The sequence below is a fragment of the Protomyctophum parallelum genome (genome assembly GCF_964188405.1).
Source record: "Protomyctophum parallelum genome assembly, chromosome: 12".
NCBI classification, from domain to species: Eukaryota; Metazoa; Chordata; class Actinopteri; order Myctophiformes; family Myctophidae; genus Protomyctophum; species Protomyctophum parallelum.
In genome coordinates this window covers 30,565,138-30,585,040 of record NC_139712.1, presented here as the reverse complement: position 1 = coordinate 30,585,040, position 19,903 = coordinate 30,565,138, and the positions used below count along the sequence as shown (strand labels likewise).

General features: G+C 42.7%; 2 protein-coding genes and 1 long non-coding RNA gene across 4 annotated transcripts in view; all 3 read right to left on the bottom strand.

The window, feature by feature from the left end:
• Positions 1–3,672: 3,672 nt before the first annotated feature.
• On the bottom strand, positions 3,673–4,891 carry LOC310867849. Its single transcript, XR_014570033.1, has 2 exons — positions 4,486–4,891; positions 3,673–4,452 (listed from the first exon to the last, which is right to left on the bottom strand). It is a non-coding gene; the product is annotated as an uncharacterized lncRNA (long non-coding RNA).
• A 670-nt stretch (positions 4,892–5,561) lies between these two features.
• Positions 5,562–14,873, bottom strand: LOC310867940 (coiled-coil domain-containing protein 106). Its single transcript, XM_083778112.1, has 5 exons — positions 14,740–14,873; positions 10,963–11,176; positions 8,844–9,053; positions 7,818–8,024; positions 5,562–5,946 (listed from the first exon to the last, which is right to left on the bottom strand). The coding sequence occupies exons 2-5, from the start codon at positions 11,162–11,164 to the stop codon at positions 5,564–5,566; spliced, it is 1,002 nt and encodes a 333-aa protein (XP_083634238.1). The 5' UTR covers positions 11,165–11,176; positions 14,740–14,873; the 3' UTR covers positions 5,562–5,563.
• A 1,835-nt stretch (positions 14,874–16,708) lies between these two features.
• The window catches only part of anxa13 (annexin A13), a 9,389-nt gene continuing 6,194 nt past the window's right edge, over positions 16,709–19,903 (bottom strand). For both annotated transcript variants that reach the window (XM_083778348.1, XM_083778349.1), the window contains exons 10-11: positions 19,473–19,585; positions 16,709–18,972 (exon numbers count right to left, since the gene is read on the bottom strand). In XM_083778348.1, coding sequence (XP_083634474.1) covers positions 18,853–18,972; positions 19,473–19,585 — 233 coding nt within the window. In that variant the 3' untranslated portion in view covers positions 16,709–18,852. The remainder of the gene's footprint in view (positions 18,973–19,472; positions 19,586–19,903) is intronic.

The window sequence follows — 19,903 nt, the reverse complement described above, 5'->3', positions numbered from 1 at the left end:
TCACGGCTCAATGGCTGGCCACAATGGCAGCGGCCAGTCATTGACGGCATCCACTGGACCAGTCAAGCATTCATGCCACGTACCTATTGGCCACAATGGCCTCATCATCAGTAGCCTTATTCAATCAACCTTCACAGACAGACAGAGCAGTGTGTGTGTGTGTGTGTGTGTGTGTGTGTGGGGTGGGGGGTGTTTGCAGTCTCAGCCGTCCAATGATGTGCATCACAGTGGAATCAGAGCGTGGCGGTTTTTTTAACACCTTGACGTGAAGCACTGATTTGCCTTGATTGCGCTGCCATTCTGCTCAGGTATAGGACATTGCCAGGCGGTGCGTGGGGAAGGAACAATGGGAGTAATCTTATACTGTTTGTCCCAGTTGCTGTTAGCAGTATTATATACCGTACCTGCTCGTACAAATCTGCATGTGAGAGACCATTCTCATATGCTCAATTCAAATATGATTACGGTATTTTGTGGGGTCCCCAGGTCAAATATGATTATTTTGTGGGGTCCACAGTTTAAATATGATTATTATTGGGGGGGTGGGGGGGGGGGGGGGGGGGGAGACCCACTGGGGGGCTGAGATACAGCACTAATGCCAGTTTGATATAGCCTGGAGAGAACATTCAAGAAGACATGGTGACAAGTTATGGTGAAGAGCATGGACATGACATGCATGCTGCCTCGGGAGGTTTGAAGAGGCACAGGACTGCATGGCAACCTCCTATGGTTCAGTGGACCAGCATGCACTGCATGTCCCCTCTGGCCACTACACACAGCGGCATGGCAAGGCAGGGAGGACAAAACTCAAAGCCTGCTTGTCTCCGCCCCCTGCTGGTGCTCAGACCACACAGCAGCCCTGCAGCCTTGTGAAATCTGTGGGACGCACGTTTTCCTTCCAAGGCAGCAGAATCCCATGTGTAACCGGTTTTATCGCACCGCCAGAGCTGAGTTACAGACATGTAAGGGTCCATTTGGAATCCCCTATTAGAATCGTTAAAGAGAACCATTAAAGGAACCAGAATCGTTTAATTCCTTATGGATCCCAAAACCAGGGAAAATAGTATTCTGTGTTGCGTATGTGTAGTTAAGGCCAAGAGACTAAAGGCCTATATATTCCTAATGAGCAATAAATACCCCAGAGTCTCCAAAGAGGAGGGGAGGAAGAGAGACTCGATAAGACAGATTCAACGACAACAACTACGACAGTGACACAGATGCAGAGAAGGCTCCCTTGACTCAAATACACCAGAGTAAGGCCAAGAGTGGACAAGGACCGATACATGCACACCGCACAGACGGACAGTCTGGTGAGACGTAGGAGGCAGGAGGCAAACCATAATCCCAGAGACCTTTCAGTGCCTGCTATCCCCCAAGAACGCACAAGGCAGAGAGAGCTTCCCGTTTGTTCTGGCAAGAGAGAAAGGACAGTGGGCGGGTCGGCGGGGGGGTTCCCTGGGCGCGGCGGGTGCTGGGGTGTGGTCAGCACTGGTTTGCTGCATCTGGCCAGCAGGTTTCTCACTTCCCTGTTGGCCAGGTGTGGCCCTCTCTCCCGGTGCTGGTTGCGCCTCGGTGGTGGCTGCGCCCGGGGTGCGCCTCCGTGGACTTGTTTATAGCTGGAAGCCTGGAGAGGAGCAGTGACTTAGCCAATCACTGCTGACCCGCCAATTGGAGAGTGTAGTGATTGAGGGTTGAAACACTCTAAGAAGGTTGGAGACCACCTGATGACCTCTCCTCCATTAGGAATGGTTTACATTTGCATCTTCGATGTATTTACAAACTTACAAACTAAGCCATCATCACATCTCGCTTTTTGGAACGTATAGGCACAATGTCAAGTTGTTGGTAACAGACAACGGAGAAGAACGAAAGTCTGAGGCAGGTAAGAATATCAAGAGAGATGCAGAAGTTCAAGTACAGTGCCCTCAACACGCATATACCTGTCTTAGTACTTCTCCAAAAGGAGTGGCAGTGCACCCAGTCACAGGTATAGTGGGAGCGACAACGATCTGGTACCAGCCATCTATATAGAACATACATTTTAAAGTTCTCATTCTACTACTCTGCCACCAAAATGTGGAATGCTCCCCTGACACCTGATGTGAATCAGTGGTTTCATTGAAAACTGGCCTGAAAAGTCATCTATCAGGACTTGACCACAAGGCAAATGCAAATTCACATAGAAAGGGATTGACATTCACTGCCTGACGCCGTTTTTCCATGTTATCCTGTCTTTTTAATATGCTATGTTCATGATGGGAATACATAGGACTAGGACCACAATGGAAACAAGTCCCCATGTTGTTGTGTTATCCTTTTAGCCTTAATGTCTGGCTGTACTACATGCTGCATTTCTGACTAATAAAGTAATCAATCAATCGAAAAGCAAGCACCTTACGAGAGAGAGGGAGATACAGTACGGAGATGGGAGGGGTGCTGTGAGAGTGAGAGATAAGCAGCAGATATATTGTACCTTGAATTTGAATGGGAGTGACAGAGTCCCATGAGAAGAGCAAGTGGCCGGGTTGAAGGCCTCTGTAATGGCTTCACACAAGTCATTTGTCACTCTGTGTCAATGGTTCTCAACGAGTGATCCGGGGACCACCAGTGGTCCTTGAGGGGGTTCCAGGTGGCCCCCAGCTAAATGATGGACCCTTATAGAGATTTAAGTCTTGAGAGCGTAAAATGAAACCATCACTCGAGACTCAAGTTAAATTATTGTTAAACATCTGCATTACTTAATTTACAAGAAGACTACACAATTAGAATGTAGAAGAATTGTCATTTGATTGTTTGCCTGACATCTCTCCTATTGTACCACATCAATACAGCATGGAATTGTGGACAAAATGGTATCCAATGACAAGACCGTATTGGGTCTGAGTCATCAAATGGTGGTCCATGGCTCAAATGCTGAATAAATGGAGAATGCAATTAAATAGCAACACTTTGCACTGACACTTACTGTACCACCATGACTTTGCAGGGATGTCGGTCTCAACAAGCCTCCCCATCTGTCTATACACAAGCCCTGGTCAGCAGACTGTCCATGCCCTGGTCAGCAGACTGTCCGCAATACTTTCACCTGTGGAGCTGCAACATTTAATATGGAAATCAATGATGTATCATTGCTGTCGAGCAGAAACCTCGTGTCCATATTTTAACTGTTTTTCAAAATGAATGCCCTACTCTCTATTAGTCTAATCTCTCAGGCTTATGGCGAAGAGTTGTTTTGTTTTGTTGTTTGGTTGTTCTTTGTTTTTGATGTAAAGCATCCTTGGGTTCATGAAAGGCGCTATATAAATTCAAGCTATTATTAGCATACTATAGTGTCACACATTAAAAGTAGCAGAATGCGTTTTAGATCTGCAACTTTTTCTATTTTTGTGAAAAAAAATATCAGTTTTGGACATAATGAGGTTTCATACCCAAGACGATATGATTTTAACTACAATTCATTACATACCATATAGTTAACATCGTTGGCCTCTAGATAAACATTTTTCCATCACTTGTTCATCACTTGAGCTTTGTGTGCAACTTTCCTTGACATGAAAGTGTTGAGAATGTCTATATAGCACCCCTCCCAACATTGTGTTTGACCATGACAAATTACACAATATTCTACACAATGGTCTAGGGTGGCCTGGGTGGGTAAACATGAAAAAGCACAACAATTCAGTGAGTTTAGTTTCAAACTAATTTTCAATTGAAACAGAGCAGTTAAGAAAATAATAACTAAAAACTAAAAAGAATATATATATATTTGGAACAGTTTAAATATTCTCAGAATACGAGTACAGTGAATTATTCAACAAAACCATTACCAACCAAAACATTACCAAACAATAATAAGAACATGTGTACATATACGGTGTATACAGTGCCTAAACAGAATTAAAGAATCCACCATTTTGAAACAAAATTCCAGCTACTCTGTGACTTCCATAATTTGTAAACATCATTTAACATGTGAGCACTGCCACCTTGTGGGCACATACACTAACAACTACCTCTGTCTGCCTTCCTCAAATAAATAGAAAAAAACAGCTCCAATTAAAGCGGCACTATGTAACATTTTTCTAATTAATAAATTTTTATTTAGTCAAATCTGTATGTACGAAAACGGGTAGAAGATGAAGGTTACATAATAGTGCGGCTTTAAATCTGTAACATTTGCTAATATAAAGATACCAAGATACACATTCAACATTCATGATCACATTGAGATAAGAAAATAAGGCAAACATAAAAACAGTGTTACTTAAAAATGAGATACCTGAAACTTAGAGGTCAGTTTAGGTGCCGGGGGTTGGGCAGTACAACAAGTACAACTACTAGACATTCTGGGCCTCATTCACTAATTATTTTGATTTAGTTTAGTCATAGTCTTTTGAGTACAATTTAATTTAGGCATTTTAGGCATCTTTCTTTTTGTCTAATTTTAGTCGACTAAATAATAAATATCATAAGATTTTATTCCACTAAATCTACAGTTGGATTTGTGGGGGACAAAAAGTATTTCGTCCAACCGTAATGGTGTCGTAATGACTGATTTTACACTTGGTTGCTGGAAATAGCCAATCTGCAAGCTCTATTGTGCATGTTGGCTCACTGGAAAAACTCAATGTGTTCTTGAGTGGGTTCAAAATGGCCCTGTACAGGTTTCAGGTCCATTTTGGTTCCATTTTACACTCAAGAGTTATGGGGGGTTTAAAAGGTTTGAGAACCACTGTACACCAAATGGAACAGAGCCTTAATTAGTATGATCGGTAACACCTATCTCGATATAAAGCACAGATTTGTGTTAGTGAATGAGTCCCAAGTGAATGTAAAGGCATGATTTTGTTCCCCAAAAAGCAATGGCTGTCAACATTGTCATCCCGCGACCTTCCAAAACAATCCTATTCAGTATTTTAGCTGTGACGTGAGCGCCCCCTCCTGAGATACTTCCGGGTCCTACTTTTGTGTCGCTTTTGTGTCCCCCATAGAGTTATACTGTGACGCTCTGTCGGTCTAAATCTGAGACGAAAACAACCACAAAAGTCTAATTTTACCGCTTTCCTCGCAACAACAAAGCTGCGCTGCTCTCCCAAATCTGGCTGTGACAGGCCGTCTGCCCCACATGGAATACTATCGCCATTTTATTTTATTGTGTCAACTAAATCCTCATTAATGCAAACTAGATTTAACATACTCAAGCCTGCACACATTCTAAATATGCCCCCGAAATATTTTACAGAGGAAATACCTTCAATAATAATGATAATAATAGTCTTTATTGTCTCCACATCATATATTATTGTTGTCATGGACACTTGTACAAAACATTAATAATTCTACTCGAGTTGGAAGCATTAAGACCCATTTTAAACCTCAATGGCTTCCTTTCTGAAGAATAACGTCATTGTAAAAAGATTCACGCGTTTAGATATGCTATTTACAATGAGATGCGGACGGGAGCTGGTGCCACTTGGACCCGGACGTAACGCAGCACTACAAAATGACGTCGGACTTAAATACTGAATTTGAAATGGGGACACTCCTCCCCCCCCTCACATTATTAACCAAGCAATATGCTTTCTCCACCACCTCCACCTAGCTGCTGGAGGTGGGAGTGCAGTACCCTGGGCCTTTTCCCAGAGATAGGTAGAAGCTCTCCGTTGGATTTCATCTGGTCTATCTGTCTAGCCAGCTCCGCGTCGGTATCAATGACCAGGGAGCATCTCTGAGCGTAGTTTACCAGAGTCTCGTCTCCCTGGCGGAACGTGCCCACCAAAGAGACCAGGTCCTTGCCAGCCAGATGGAGCTCGGCGATGGACGCTGTGTTGGCGATGGTGTTGCGGTCGATTCCGTAGTGGCGGAAGGCCTCGCTCATGCTCTTCTTCTTGATAAAGGCGGAGAGGACTTGTTTGTAGCGATGGATAACATACTGGACGCCGGTGGCTGAGTACAGATAGAAGAAAAATTAAGACTGTAGCCACTTTTATACAGAGATCCCGCAATAGTAGCATAAGGAAGTGCCTGTCAATGATGAGTTCACATTTGTTTCACAAAATACAGACACAAAACAGACTGAAGATGTGTACAAATGGAACCAAAGGGAATAGTCAAGGAGTGGGACCATTAGGAGGGAATCGTTACGGAACCGGAATCGTTAAAATCCTAAGGATCCCAAACCTCTAGTAAATCTGGTCGTAAGAACTGGAAGTGTGCTGTTACTTTCAAATGGCAAAAGAGTGGCTGAAATTCACGCAAATATGCCAATATGACCAGCATTCAGCCTGTTGCCTTATAGAGGTAGCGGTGAAATGCTGGAATCCAAGCAACCGTAAGTGAAAAACAGGAATGAGTAGATCCGAGGGACAGTGCATGTTAGACGTTTTGGAGATGAAGCCAGAGAGGCCAGACTGAGATGGTTTGTACAGAGGAGGGATAGTGAGTATATAGGTAGAAGGATGCTGAGTTTGGAACTGCCAGGCAGGAGGTCTAGAAGAGGAAGACCAAAGAGGAGATGTATTGATGTAGTGAAAGAGGACATGAAGTTAGTTGGTGTGAGGGAAGAGGCAGAGGACAGTGTGAGATGGAGGCAGATGATTCGCTGTGGCGACACCTGAAGGGAACAGCCAAAAACGTTTAAGTGCTATATTTATACATAAATTGTATAGTATTATTGTCTCCACCAGCCGAAGGCATGGGGGAGAGTATGTTTTGCACTCCGTCCGTCCGCGTGTCCGTCCGTGTGTCCGTGTGTCCGTCCGTGAGCAGCTAATCTCGGCCACCGTTAACCCGGTCGATGCCAAATTTTGCACACACATTCCCTGGATGCCAACCATGAACCTCTGCCCCAAACTTTCCAGAACGGCCTGTTATAGCGCCACCAGGAGGCCGCTTTGTGCAAAACAAGTTTTTGCACAGTACACCTACAGATTTTGTCCAAACATCACGCAAATTGGTACACAGTCACTCTAGAGCCATTCAACCAAACCGGTCTTTCAGATTTCTCAGACTCCATCCTGATTGGTTAAGATTGGCTTCCAAAGTTCACAGGAGTGCTCAGTTTCAAACAAAATGCTGCAAATCATGAACACATCGCGTGATTTCCGTGAAATTGTGCACCCACATTCCCACTAGGCCGAGGACGAAATGCCACATGAACAATTTCAACTCAGCCTCAAGGTGGCGCTATAACTGGCCGAAAAGTGTTTTTACCTCTAACTGCACGGATCTGTGGATAACTTTGTATGCCAACTCCCTAGAGGCAAAGGAAAAACCTTTGCCTGGAATTTTTCACATCTGCTCTTTATAGCGCCACCAGGAGGCCGACATATGTAAAACACATTTTCTATTATTACTCCTTCACATTTTATCCAAATTTCACGCAAATCGGTACACATGATCTCCATAGTCATGTGATCAAGACAGGTTTGTTTGATTTCTCATATTCCATCCTGATTGGCCACGATTGCCTCCTACAGTTTTCAGGAGTACCCCGCTTTTTACAAATCGCCACAACTCCTCAACGCAGCGTCCGGAGACCTGTGCCGATTGGCACTTTATCTAGTTACTAGTGTGGTTGGTGTTGGACAAGCAACACACTACTGTTCTCGGTCTGAGATTCTTTTGCCAGCAAAGTGAACCTGCTTTTTCTTAACTTTTGCATGACAGAAAAGTTACACACTGTTGTCGTGCTTCACATGACATCACAATGGCATCATTGTTATATCAAAATCTTTAACCACTAGTGTTTAAGTGGTTAAAGCTTTTGATCCACTACCTGGATTATCATTGTGTGGTGTCTTGTCATTCCACGTTACCTCTCTTCCTGCTGTAGTCCTTGCCTTTCTTGGCTCTTCTCTTGTCCTTGTGGTGTCTCTTCCTCTTGTGTTCACTGGAGGCGGCAGACATCTCGGAGAAGCCAGACGCCTCCGAGTCACTGCCGTTGCTTATGGAGGAGCTGGAGGAAGCCCGCTCTCTCCTACGAGACTTAGGCTCCGGGTGTGGAACCTTGGTGGCTTTAGGGGCTGTGTATGAACAGAAACAGGGGAAAGATTGAACAAATTCATTTAACTATATGCTTTGGCTATATCAATGTGGGGGTCCTTGACATGAAAAGGTTTGAGAACCACTTCTGAAATATATATACTTCTGAGCATATAGCAGAGCAATAGCCAATCTATGAGCGTGTAGAACTGCCATTTTCAGAGAACCCGAGCGCAAACAAACTAAAATGAACATAAAAATCTTTTAGATTCTTCTTCACTAGTCCCTACCTAACATTTTAGTCTAGTTTTTTATCCGTTGACAAAATTGTCAATGTAGTACTTTTTAGTTATCGTAGCTTAGTTTTAATTTTGTTTTGATTTAGATTTTGTCGACGAACATTTTGGTCACAGTTTTAAGCGACAAAATCAACACTGCTGTAGGGCTGTCACAATTATTACACAATCGCCTAATCGCAATTATCTGAGATAATTGCAATTATTTTGGCATAATCGTCAATGTCCAATTGTCCATACATTTTCCTTTAAAAGATTTTCATTTTTCAAAAACAGTGACGTGTTGTAAGCTTGTAATGTAAATTAACTATTTCTGCTATTTTTAAAAAGAATTGGAAAGAAAAAGATATTAAACACTTGTGACAGTGATTTCTTTATATATTTAGGTTTTTGTCATATTTATCTGCCCTGACGTGCAATTTGTGATTACGAAGCCTAAAAGGCAACAGAAATACAAGTTGTAACGTTTCAATGTTCAATGCAAAAAAACACAATTAAACGGTTGATCGCAATTATTTGTGTGACAATTAATCGTCAACTTAAATTTGTAATCGTGACACTGACCTTCGACCACAGGGGTGGGCTGTGCAAAAGCGGGCATGGATCTGTTGCTGGTGAGGTTCTCGATCTGGCTGCGGAGGAACTTGCGGTCCTGCATCAGGTCGTCCACCTGCCTCTCCAGGGCGGCGATGCGCTCCTGCTTGCTCTCCAGCATGCACTGCAGCTTGGTGATGGTCAGCAGCACCCTGGGGGGCAGGCCCTCCGAGGTGGAGGCTGAAGGGGAAGGGAGGGCACACAGAACAATAGAGTATATGAAACACATTAGAGTAGAGTAGAGCCTCTATCAGACTGAAGTAGAGGCAGCTGGGGAGGGAGGGCACACAGAATAATATGAAAAGCATTAGTTTGTATTTATTGACTTTTATTTATCCCATTGAGATCTGAGACCAGATTCTACAAATGTCTTCTAAATCATGACAGTTTTCTGAAAAAACCTATGTTTCTATATCAGTGGTTCTCAAACTATTACATGTCAAGGACCCCCAGAGTTATCATTACTTAAATAATTATTTCCATTATTTGGCTGCCGACCTTTGGCTGCACACGTTTTCACGATTTTTGAAAAATAGCAGATCTAGTTCGTATCGAGAGCTGTGCTATGAGCTTTGTATATCTGCTATTTTTCAATAGCTAAAGTTTAAAATTATGGTTAAAGTGGTTAAAAGCTAGTGACACTCAGGTCTGAGTGGGTTTTTAATCAGGGAAGACCATTGAGGGCATGCTCTCTTTTAAAAGGACGCCCTGATCACAACATACAACAAACACAATTTTATATAAGGTGAAATATAGTGAGCTGGAAAAAACCCCACCATAATTACACAGGGGCTACACAAAACAGGTACAGCCCATACAGTATGTGATGCATCCTCAAGTAGTGCCTTAAATGTCTCTATAGAGACTCAGGTTTCAGAGAGTCATTTGTGGAGTGTCAAGTGTAATGTAATGTATGCCTGTGAGGTCATTAGATATCCTGTGGTTTTTTGATTTAAAAGCGAAGATAAATACAACGGAAGCTTAAGCTTTCCACACAGGGCCTTATAAAAAATACAATGTTGTTCTCCACGAGTTGTGAGAGAAGGCCAGCCCATTTTTTCATAATAAATACAGTGAGAGTAAAAGCCCTCACCAGTAATGAAGCGTAAAGCATTCGTAAGGCAGTTATTTGAATAGAAGATTTCAAGGCAATTCAGTTTACACAGTACACCAAGCAAAGGAAACACAATTAGCCCTTCACTAAATCCCACCCCAAAAAGCGAATGTCCAATGCCAATCCAAATAGTTTAACTGTTGCTATGCAGGTCAAGCTTTCTTCGCTGCTAACGTGGAGTGCGGAAGTCAAATGTTCAAAAATCACATTTGACCCAAAAAGTCACAACAATATGCATTATTTTTAGTACTACAGCACGAGTACAGTACAGCACCACTCAGTTCAGAGACGGGTCTGATTTCTTAAGGTATGTTTTGTAATAATAAAGTAACTAGTAACTAAAGTTTTTAAATAAATATAGTGAAGTAAAAGAACAATATTTGCCTCTGAGATGTAGTGGAGTAGAAGTGAAAGTACTGGAAATACTCAAGTAAAGTACAAATACCTCAAAATTGTACTTAACCGATTACATGCCGCCATCTGGTGGCTAAACTCATGAGTCCTGTTGCCAGAGAACTGGAATAGACAGGCCGTCTTTAACATACAGTAACTATATGCTCTCTGAGCCTAGTTGAACCCGAAGTAGTTGTGTGGTTCACAGAGCTGCAGTCCAGAGCGTCATCACAAGATGTAAACAATTATCCACTCGCGAGGTTGGAATGAAGTTATATTAAGCTGTAAACATAGTCCTTCATCTCAATGCGAGCCCTAGAAATGCTTTAGATCGCGTGCGTGTGCGTGTACGAGGAAGATTTTGGATATTCGATGACATCACAACATGGGTGTCACCGGAGGCTAGCAATGGATGCTAAAAACAGATAATGAGCAGTAAATAAAATACTATGAATTCTGGATTAAATGACATTAACGAAACCTGAGATTCTGCGGGTTTGGCACACGAGGGTACAAGCATTAAACCCGAGAAATCGCGGTTACTCAGTTACTTTCCACCACTGCATGCGTATTTGTGCTTACTGGACATGCTGCTGGGCGTGTTGTCCTGAACCACGTCGGCCGTGTTCCCAGTGGGAAAGGTGTCCCACTTCATGATGCTGAGGTCGTCGTGCTCCTGTTTGAGCCAGGGGGGCGAGCTCACCCTCTCCTTACGCCTCACCGAGCTGGAGTCGATCTCCACGCAGGGCGAGTAGGCCGACGGCTCCTGCTGCCACAACGACATCTCTCCACACACCTGCAGGCAATTATGGACAATAATGTTCATGTTCAACACATATTTCCGGATATTTAGCCACTTAAATGTGAGACCCTCCTATCTACTCATATCCGCCTATGAGCACTCACTTATGCTATGCTTTGTTTTCCCTGTGTAATGTAATGTTATGTACTATTAGCTAATTCCATTACATTGATTGTATTGTTCATTAATATGCAGGGTCCCCGGTCAAAATAAACACAATTTTACAAATCCTGGGTATAGAAGTGGAACTGTGAAATAACGTCCTTAATGAAAGATTTCATTTTGGTGAGGAATTAATTATGAGTTTGTGACAAATTCGTAATGCATTCATGTATGAGTTCATCATTAATTCAATTAAATTAAGAGGAAATGCACAAAAAATTGAAATAGCACAGAATGAGTGTCTACCATGGAGCAATTTGGACAATGATGACGATCATCATCGAGACGATACAATGACTCCACCATATGCCGTTTCAGAGATATCGTACAGTGCTAAGGTATCTGGGTCCACAAGCCCTCGAAACCCCCAATCCCACGTCCCGTGCTCTTGACCATCTAAGCCGCACGCCGCTAGCCTGGTTAATAAACCAGACCGAATCAGCCGTTGGCAAAAAAAAATTGCCTACCAGCGGATTTCGGTCTGGAGAGGCTCAATTTTACGCCCATTTCCTACACAGGAGAATGTGGGCGCCCAATAGGGACACGGTATGCAATATGGGCGGGCTTTGGTACAGTGACGTTCAATGCTTGAGACCTTTGACTGACAGTAGCTCTGACCAATTGCGTCAAAGAGAAAATGTTTCCCTGGAAATGAAATCCAAGCTGAGCCTCCCCAGACTAATATCCCGCGGATCCGTGCGATATTAGTCTGGTTTATTAACCAGGCTAGCACGCCGCATGCTTGCGCGTGGCGATGACCTTAGATGATCATGCCGGCAACCCCGTTGTCATTTGTGCCCCCGACTATCTAAGCCGCACGCTAAACGCTCGTGTGTAGCGATGACCTTGGCATCCGACCCCGACCATCTAAGTTGCATGCTACGCGCCCACGTGTAGTGATGCCCTCAGATGTTCTCGTTAGCGCCCCACATGTCGTTCGTGCCCCTGACTATCTAAGCCACACGCTACACGGTTGCGTGTAGTGATGACCTTAGATGTTCATGCTGGCACCTCTAATGGCATCCTCCCAAAGACCTGACCATCTAAGCTGCATGCTACACGTTCGTGTGTAGTGATGCCCTTGGCTTAGATGATCACGCCGGCACCCCACATGTCATTCATGCCCCTGACTATCTAAGGGTGTAGCGATGACCTTAGATGTTCACGCCGGCACCTCTAATGGCATCCCCCGCCCCTGGCCATCCAAGCCGCACGCTACACGCTTGCGTGTGGTGATGACCTTGGATGACCATGCTGGCTCCCCTAACGTCTTTCCATGCCATGGCTGTTTATGCCGCACGTCCCATGCTTCGCATGCGACGTGCCCATAAACGACCATACTCTACGTGTATTCAATCAACAACCCTAAAGGTCCTTTTGTCTGATGCTTGGTCTGTCCTAGTGAAATAGGCATAAAACGGACACAGACATAATAACTGGGTGGGGCATGCATTTCCAACTTGCATCGTTCAAATCTTCTATCTTATCCATCTATAAATGCACCATCTGTCTGTCGGTCGGACCCACGGTTGTCCAGACCAGAACCGCCACAAAAGGGAACAAACAGGCCAGCTCCATACATGGGCATAAAAGGGACACAGACAGTTGGGTGGAACGGGTACTCTGACACGGGAACAACGGGTATTGCATAGCCGGGTGGGGCATGGATCTCCAACTTCCATCGTTACCAACTGGGTGCTCTACAGCCGGGCACCACCAAGTCTCTGTACGTCTGTAATTCACGTAACTCGAGAACCATTCGCCCCAAAACTTCAAATTCGATACTAGCCCCTTTCGGGACCCTCGGTACCCTAGGGTCCCTCCTTAGTTATTCCACTCTCCATAGGACGCAGCTTTACCTACTGTCTGTTCACGGAGACGCGCACTGTCGCTTGAGTGTTGGTGAGATGTTTCAAAGATGCATACAGCAGCAATAGGAGACAGCGGAAACGTATGCGAAACGGCGTTAATCGACGTTGCTGTTAAGTTTTGGCTTCTCTGAAATTCTCTCTTCCTCACTTCCCATGTCCCGCCCCCCAAGACACAACAGCATAAAGGGACAAATTCCCTTAACCCATTCAGGCCTAAGGCCGATTCTAAAAACGCCTCTAAATCCTGACCTAAGGTTTCTGAAAAACTTCAAATATTGATATAGCAGAATACTTTTCTTTTTTTTACATTTTTGAATACTGTACATACTGTACAGAACCCAAATATGGGTGCCCGGCCTGAGGGGGTAAGATACGCCCAGAATGGGTTAAAGAGGGAGTGCCACAATTTTTTAATTTTTCCAGTTTTTCATGTGTCTATGAGGTGACAGTACTTCATTAGACACCCTGGAGTTGTTTTTATGTGCAATGGTTTATTAACTTTGTATTTAGGGTTTTTTCCTGGAGGCTGGAGGTCTCGTTTGCAAGGCCCTTTAAAAACATCCAGCATGTACGCGGTCGGCCAATCAGAGGCAGTAACTAGGACGTCACGGTGCGGGAGGCGGGACATGGGAAGTGAGAAAGAACTCCATATATGGGCATAAAAGGGACACAGACATAATAACTGGGTTGTCATGCATTTCCAACTTGCATCGTTCCTAGTAGGCCTGTGCCCTATTATATTTTCCATATCGCACCACCCCCCCTCCAATAATACTTCACCCATTTTCAACTGTTTTTATTATATTTTGACACTTGCTTTGACAATGTAAATGTGTTTCTTCATGCCAAGCAATAAGTCAAACAACATGTAGGCTAATGTCTCAACTCGTACAATTCCAAGTTATTGTCGAGGTGGGGGTTCCCCAGTTCAAATATCATTATTTATTTTGGGGGTTCCCCAGTTCAAATATCATTATTTATTTTGGGGGTTCCCCAGTTCAAATATCATTATTTATTTTGGGGGTTCCCCAGTTCAAATATCATTATTTATTTTGGGGGTTCCCCAGTTCAAATATCATTATTTGTTGTGGGGGGGTCCCCAAGTTCAAATATGATTATTTTACCACTGCTCTACATGAGGAGGTGATAATAAGCATTGCTTTTAGATTAAAGAAACACTCGCAGCTTCACTTAATTGATGTTTCCATGGTGACGGTGAGCTCGTGGACGCAGCACTGATGCAGACTAGGTGCAGTGGAGCAATTAATTAACGTGCTAATTGATCCACAGCCTTAAACACAATAAACTGACTGTTTGATATTGACACGAGTCGACACGACGTTTACACACGCTAAGCACCATGTGTGCATGGTAAAACTAATAGAATAACGTTGTTATATGATTTAATCTCTTGGAGACGATAATAATTACTGACAAGATGGCTGACAGACAGTAAATGAGTAAGGTTACTGTCTACAAGCAAAGAAATACACAAAATGAATAAAAACCAAGGCGAGTGCGTACCTTATGTTGCGTCCAGACCGGTCGGTAAAATGTATGCTGCTGTTTATTCTTCAGTAGGAGTCCTACACTGCCTCATTTGTGGTAAAAAATGGCTTCTTTCCGCCAAAACATGAACAGCTGAGCTGAGGAGGAAAATAGGAAATGCTGCGCGGCTGTATTATGACAACATGCATTACTCTATGGCATTACCCCAAGACGGCGCCAGAGGCCGCTAGAGCACCATCAATGTGACGCTTTCATTGGTCTCAGGATGAAGGCAGGGCGGAGCCAGAGGTGGAAAGTAACTACCGGTATAGACCGATTCCGTACCGGTTTCATGGTCGCAGCCCACGTATTTCCTGTAGGCGGACTCGACATAGCTGCGGGGGTAAAACCCTCACCAGGCGCACCTCTTCCACTACAGTGAACGGCAGAGTGACTGATGTTAGTTTGCCTCAAACTTTACTCCTTTACCTGCTTTTTTACTAACACTAACATTACAAAGATGCCCAGAACATCGAGATGAACCTGTGTAGTTTATGGCTGCTCCAACAGTAGTGGCAACATAACAAATAAAATAAAACGGAATGTCTAATATCCACCGCGATGGCTGAGACCAGAGCCATTGAGTAATGGTTGAGACAAAGCAGTGAAGAATCCTGCAAGATACATAATTTCAGTCTTACCCAATACCCAATCTTTCTGTTTTATGAACACAAGGCTGCTGTATTTTATACCTCATACTAAGCATTTAAAGTATGAGGTATAAAGTACAGCAGCCTTGTGTTAATAAAACAGAAATATTTGGTATTGGGTAAGACTGGCGTTATGTATCTTTCACTGCTTTGTCTCAACCATTGCTCAATGGCTCTGGTCCCCGCCAACGCGGTGGATATTAGACATTCCGTTTTTATTTTATTTGTTATGTTGCCACTACTGTTGGAGCAGCCATAAACTACACAGGTTCATCTCGATGTTCTGGGCATCTTTGTAATGTTAGTGTTAGTAAAAAAGCAGGTAAAGGAGTAAAGTTTGAGGCAAACTAACATCAGTCACTCTGCCGTTCACTGTAGTGGAAGAGGTGCGCCTGGTGAGGGTTTTACCCCCGCAGCTACGTCGAGTCCGCCTACAGGAAATACGTAGGCTGCGACCATGAAACCGGTACGGAATCGGTCTATAAGTACATTTACAAATTTCAAGTATTTTTTTTACTGTAGGCCTACTTTACTTGATTATTGCCAATAATTATTCTAATTATTCTAATCCATTACATATCAGAGGCAAATATTGTACTTTTATTCAACTACAATTATTTGAAAACTTTAGTACTACTTTGTAGATTTTGATTATTACAAAACACTTAATACGTATACATTTTGGCCATTTGAGAATAGCCATCTACAAGCTCACAATGTGTTGTGAATGCAACGCACTATTCATGTCATGTCATGTTGGATTCATATTTGTACATTTTCAGACATTTAACCACTTCTTAAACCAATATTTAGTAGCCTACACTTTTTCCCCCCTCTACACCAAACTGTTTTTGATTAAAAAAAATAACCGATCTACAAGCTAAGTTTTCCTCAGAATAGGAACATATTAAGTGGTTAATGTGAAAACTAAAATCACACCTGTGTGAACTGAGTGATGCAACTCCATGTGGGGGTCCCCGGTGGGTCCCCAGACATAGGTACATATAAGGGACATTGCTGTTCTTTGGAGTGGTTGCACCACTCAAAGATATATCACAAAGTTTTGGCGGCCCCCTGCCCTGCAGTAATTCTGAGGACCCCTAGGTGTCACCTGTTGAAGAACCCTGCATTAGGCACTCCGACATCAATTAATTGATAGCTTATCTCCAAGTCCAACATGGTTTCAATACCCTGGCCGTGTTTATTTCTAACTGCAGTGCAATTCAAGAGGATAATTAGGTCGCTTTTAACAAACAAAAGAACCAAAAAAGGAGACATTTACATTTAACTTACTAGGTTGCTTTATTTGCATTTAACACAGTTCTTTGGCTATACTGACTGAGGCAAATGTTGGTCCCAATTATTTTAATTCTAAAAAGGCCAAACTGAATATCCCAGTTCTTGCTGCTATTGGGCTACTCTTAAATGGAGTTAATTTCAGTTGGCCATCCCGTTTACAAATGTTGACAATAGGGGATATTTGTAGCATGTTAAAACACAGCTGCCATGGGACACACACAAACACACACACAAGGGATCGTTAGTCACAGGAACAGATCTTTGTGCTAAATATATATAACTGCACTTTAAATATCAGCAGGCTGGTTCTCCGCTATAACAGTGAGAGTGGGCACTAAGGAAGAATGGGCACCTCTATGTAAAAATGCCTAATTTGGTCCAAAATGTAAAATATGTAAAGTATACGTGATTAGAATATGATTGAACATTTGACAATTACGGTCTTATATTTCTACAATTGCTACAAAACCTTTATATCCAATCACTTTGGCCATAAACAAAAAGTTGAAGGGTAGCGTAAATTTAAGTCTGATAATGTACCATGCATTTTCACATCATGCACAGTGTGCTTTGCATTACTTAAGACCATTTCTCAAACATTTTATATCTTTACATTTTGGACAAAATAGCAAATGTTACATCAAGGTGCCCTACCTTTGTGTCCCTTCTAACAATTGTAAAATAAGCAAAACTAAATTATACACCGTAGTCAATACTTTGTTAGTCTTTAAGTACAAAAATATAACATTGTGAGGTGCATGTGGATTTGTCAAGGCATGTCTTTTGTCTTTGCAGGACAGGATGGTATTCTAACATCAAGTCAATAACAATAGATTCTTTAGTACAAACACAAAATATGGTCTTCTTATGGAGAGATTGTGATTAAAAGGCTAAAAAACAACATTACATTTTCATCTTCTATAATACCATGCAGTGGCACTCTGTCATAACAGACTTTCAGCTTTCTCTCCCGTGCAAATATGTTCAAGCTAATAGGAGCAATTGCATTTTACGTCACAGTAACGGTTAAAAGTCGTTCAGTCACAGAGAGTTGGAGCATGGAGGGTGGGAGATACTGACTAACATCAATTTTAGCTGACAAAACCATGTATGCTCTCAAAACCATGTCCCTTTTCAATATACCAGTAGCCTACCCACCACATGTCTGTCAACATACAGTACATTTATGTTTTACTTTCCAGCAGATCATGCCCTTCCCTTTACAGACTGATGGGCTCCATTTAAAATAAAAATGTAGTGCTTACATCACTTTGGGGGGCAATACAATACTACATTCACTCACTTTTCTTTAAATGGAGACCATAGCTTTTTATATTAGTCTAATAATTTCTGCTCAGCACCTGGCCAACACAGGGTGTGGATGTGCACATCTTAGCTTAATTTTTCTTCTCTATACAGTAAACTTGACATACAAGGCATAATCTAGCCACAGCATGTATACAGTCAGTCAGATTATGCTAGCATTAATGTCCGAACTAGCTACAACTAGCTACAGCCTCCCATGGCGTAACTACAGATGCCTATACCAAGAAAGGCGGTAATCCAAAAATGTGTTAACAGTACATAACTTCAAGAGCCACGGTATGTGTATATGCTAGTGTATGATGCCTGCACAGTACAGCATGTCTCTTATGATCCTAACACATTTGTTAAAGCCATCCTGCTGGCCTTAAACTGTGTATCAGTATGTACTTGTATCTGCGTTAGTGTCAGTCCTGTAAATCTGTAGTAGGCTTGGCAAACAAAAGTGATTCTTGTTAGCAAGTTAACTAAAAACTGAATTCAATGCATGACTGTAACAAACTACTGTAAACATACTGTACCCCATAACTATGAAACAAGCCCTGCTCTTATACGCCTCCTAGATGACAATGTTACTGACAAGAGACTACGTAACTACGATGGACTTGTATCTAACGGCCCCAACCCTTCCCACTCCAACCCAACACAAAGTTGTCAAACGGCATGTGGACAAGTCGGACCGAGAGTAAGTAGTGTTAGTTTGCCCAACAGGGAAGCATCAGCAGTCCAATGTAGGCCCTCCCTCTGCTGTCTGTCTCACGCCCCTGCCTGTCACCTCCTGTCTGTCAACTCCTCCTCCTCCTCGTCTTCCTCGCTCTCAGTGGCAGATGGCCAAGAGGAGACGCTTGAAGTCCCCACTGCACTCGTCCCTAAGGGCGTCCTTCAGGGACACGTCGTACTTGTCCAAGTACAAGTCTTTGATGGTCTCCAGATCGTACTGTTTGTTGGAGAAAATTAAACGATAAACATGAATATGAGTCCTTCTCATATCATTTATCAAGCTTACTGTATAGGATGCCTAAAATTACGGTAAATACCTTTAGTTTATTTGCACTAGAGGTATACCAATTTTATCCGCCCGTTTCATCCATACCGGTTACGATAACTTGTATCGGTCGATATCGACCGACCAGTACAAATAATTCCATTTGTACACACTCAGAGTCATGGGGGTCCTTGAAATTAAAAGGTTTGAGAACCACTGATCTAGGAATAAATAAAAGATTGCAGCTAATAAAATAATAATGTATGTAAAATAATAATGTAAATAGCACAGTAAGAGTGTAAAGCAGTAGCGCAACATCAACTGATGCATTCAAAATGTGACCTTAAATGAAATTGCATATGTGATGAATTACGTGGTATAGGAATGTCAAATGGCATATAAATACTGGTATCGGTATATGAACAAAAGTCTACTTTTCACATTTAGCGCACCTCGGATCGGCACACGATGATCCGGATAAGGGTGTCCTCGTCGGTGCCCGCTCCTGCCATGGCATCGTGCAGACGTCTGGCAAAGTACAGCTGGGGGTTCTTGGCACATCTCACTGTGGGCAAAGAAGAACAGGCTTTAGTGAAATCGACCCTAAAAGAAATATATTCTAAACAGCAAAGTCTATGTTTCTAAAAAAAAGAAACCACTTTATTCTCCCCCACATCTTTAGGCTGGCATTCAATGTTTCACTCTGATGAACAGTTGTGTCTTTATCCAACTTCAAGCATCTATCATTTGAAAAGAATCGATGGACGCTTATAAAATGGAACAGTGCTGGTATGAAAGTATTATTAATTAATTACTCACTAACTACTAGTAGAAAATCTTTCATTAAATTAACATTTCAGAAGCACAAAATGTCAATTATTTT

Excerpts from the sequence above, each read along its gene's own strand:
- LOC310867940 (XM_083778112.1), bottom strand. The coding sequence starts at position 11,164 with ATGTCGTTGTGGCAGCAGGAGCCGTCGGCCTACTCGCCCTGCGTGGAG. Across the intron at positions 8,025-8,843 it reads GCCCACCCCTGTGGTCGAAG|CCCCTAAAGCCACCAAGGTT; the intron begins GTCAGTGTCACG and ends GTTCATACACAG. Across the intron at positions 5,947-7,817 it reads GGACTACAGCAGGAAGAGAG|CCACCGGCGTCCAGTATGTT; the intron begins GTAACGTGGAAT and ends ATCTGTACTCAG.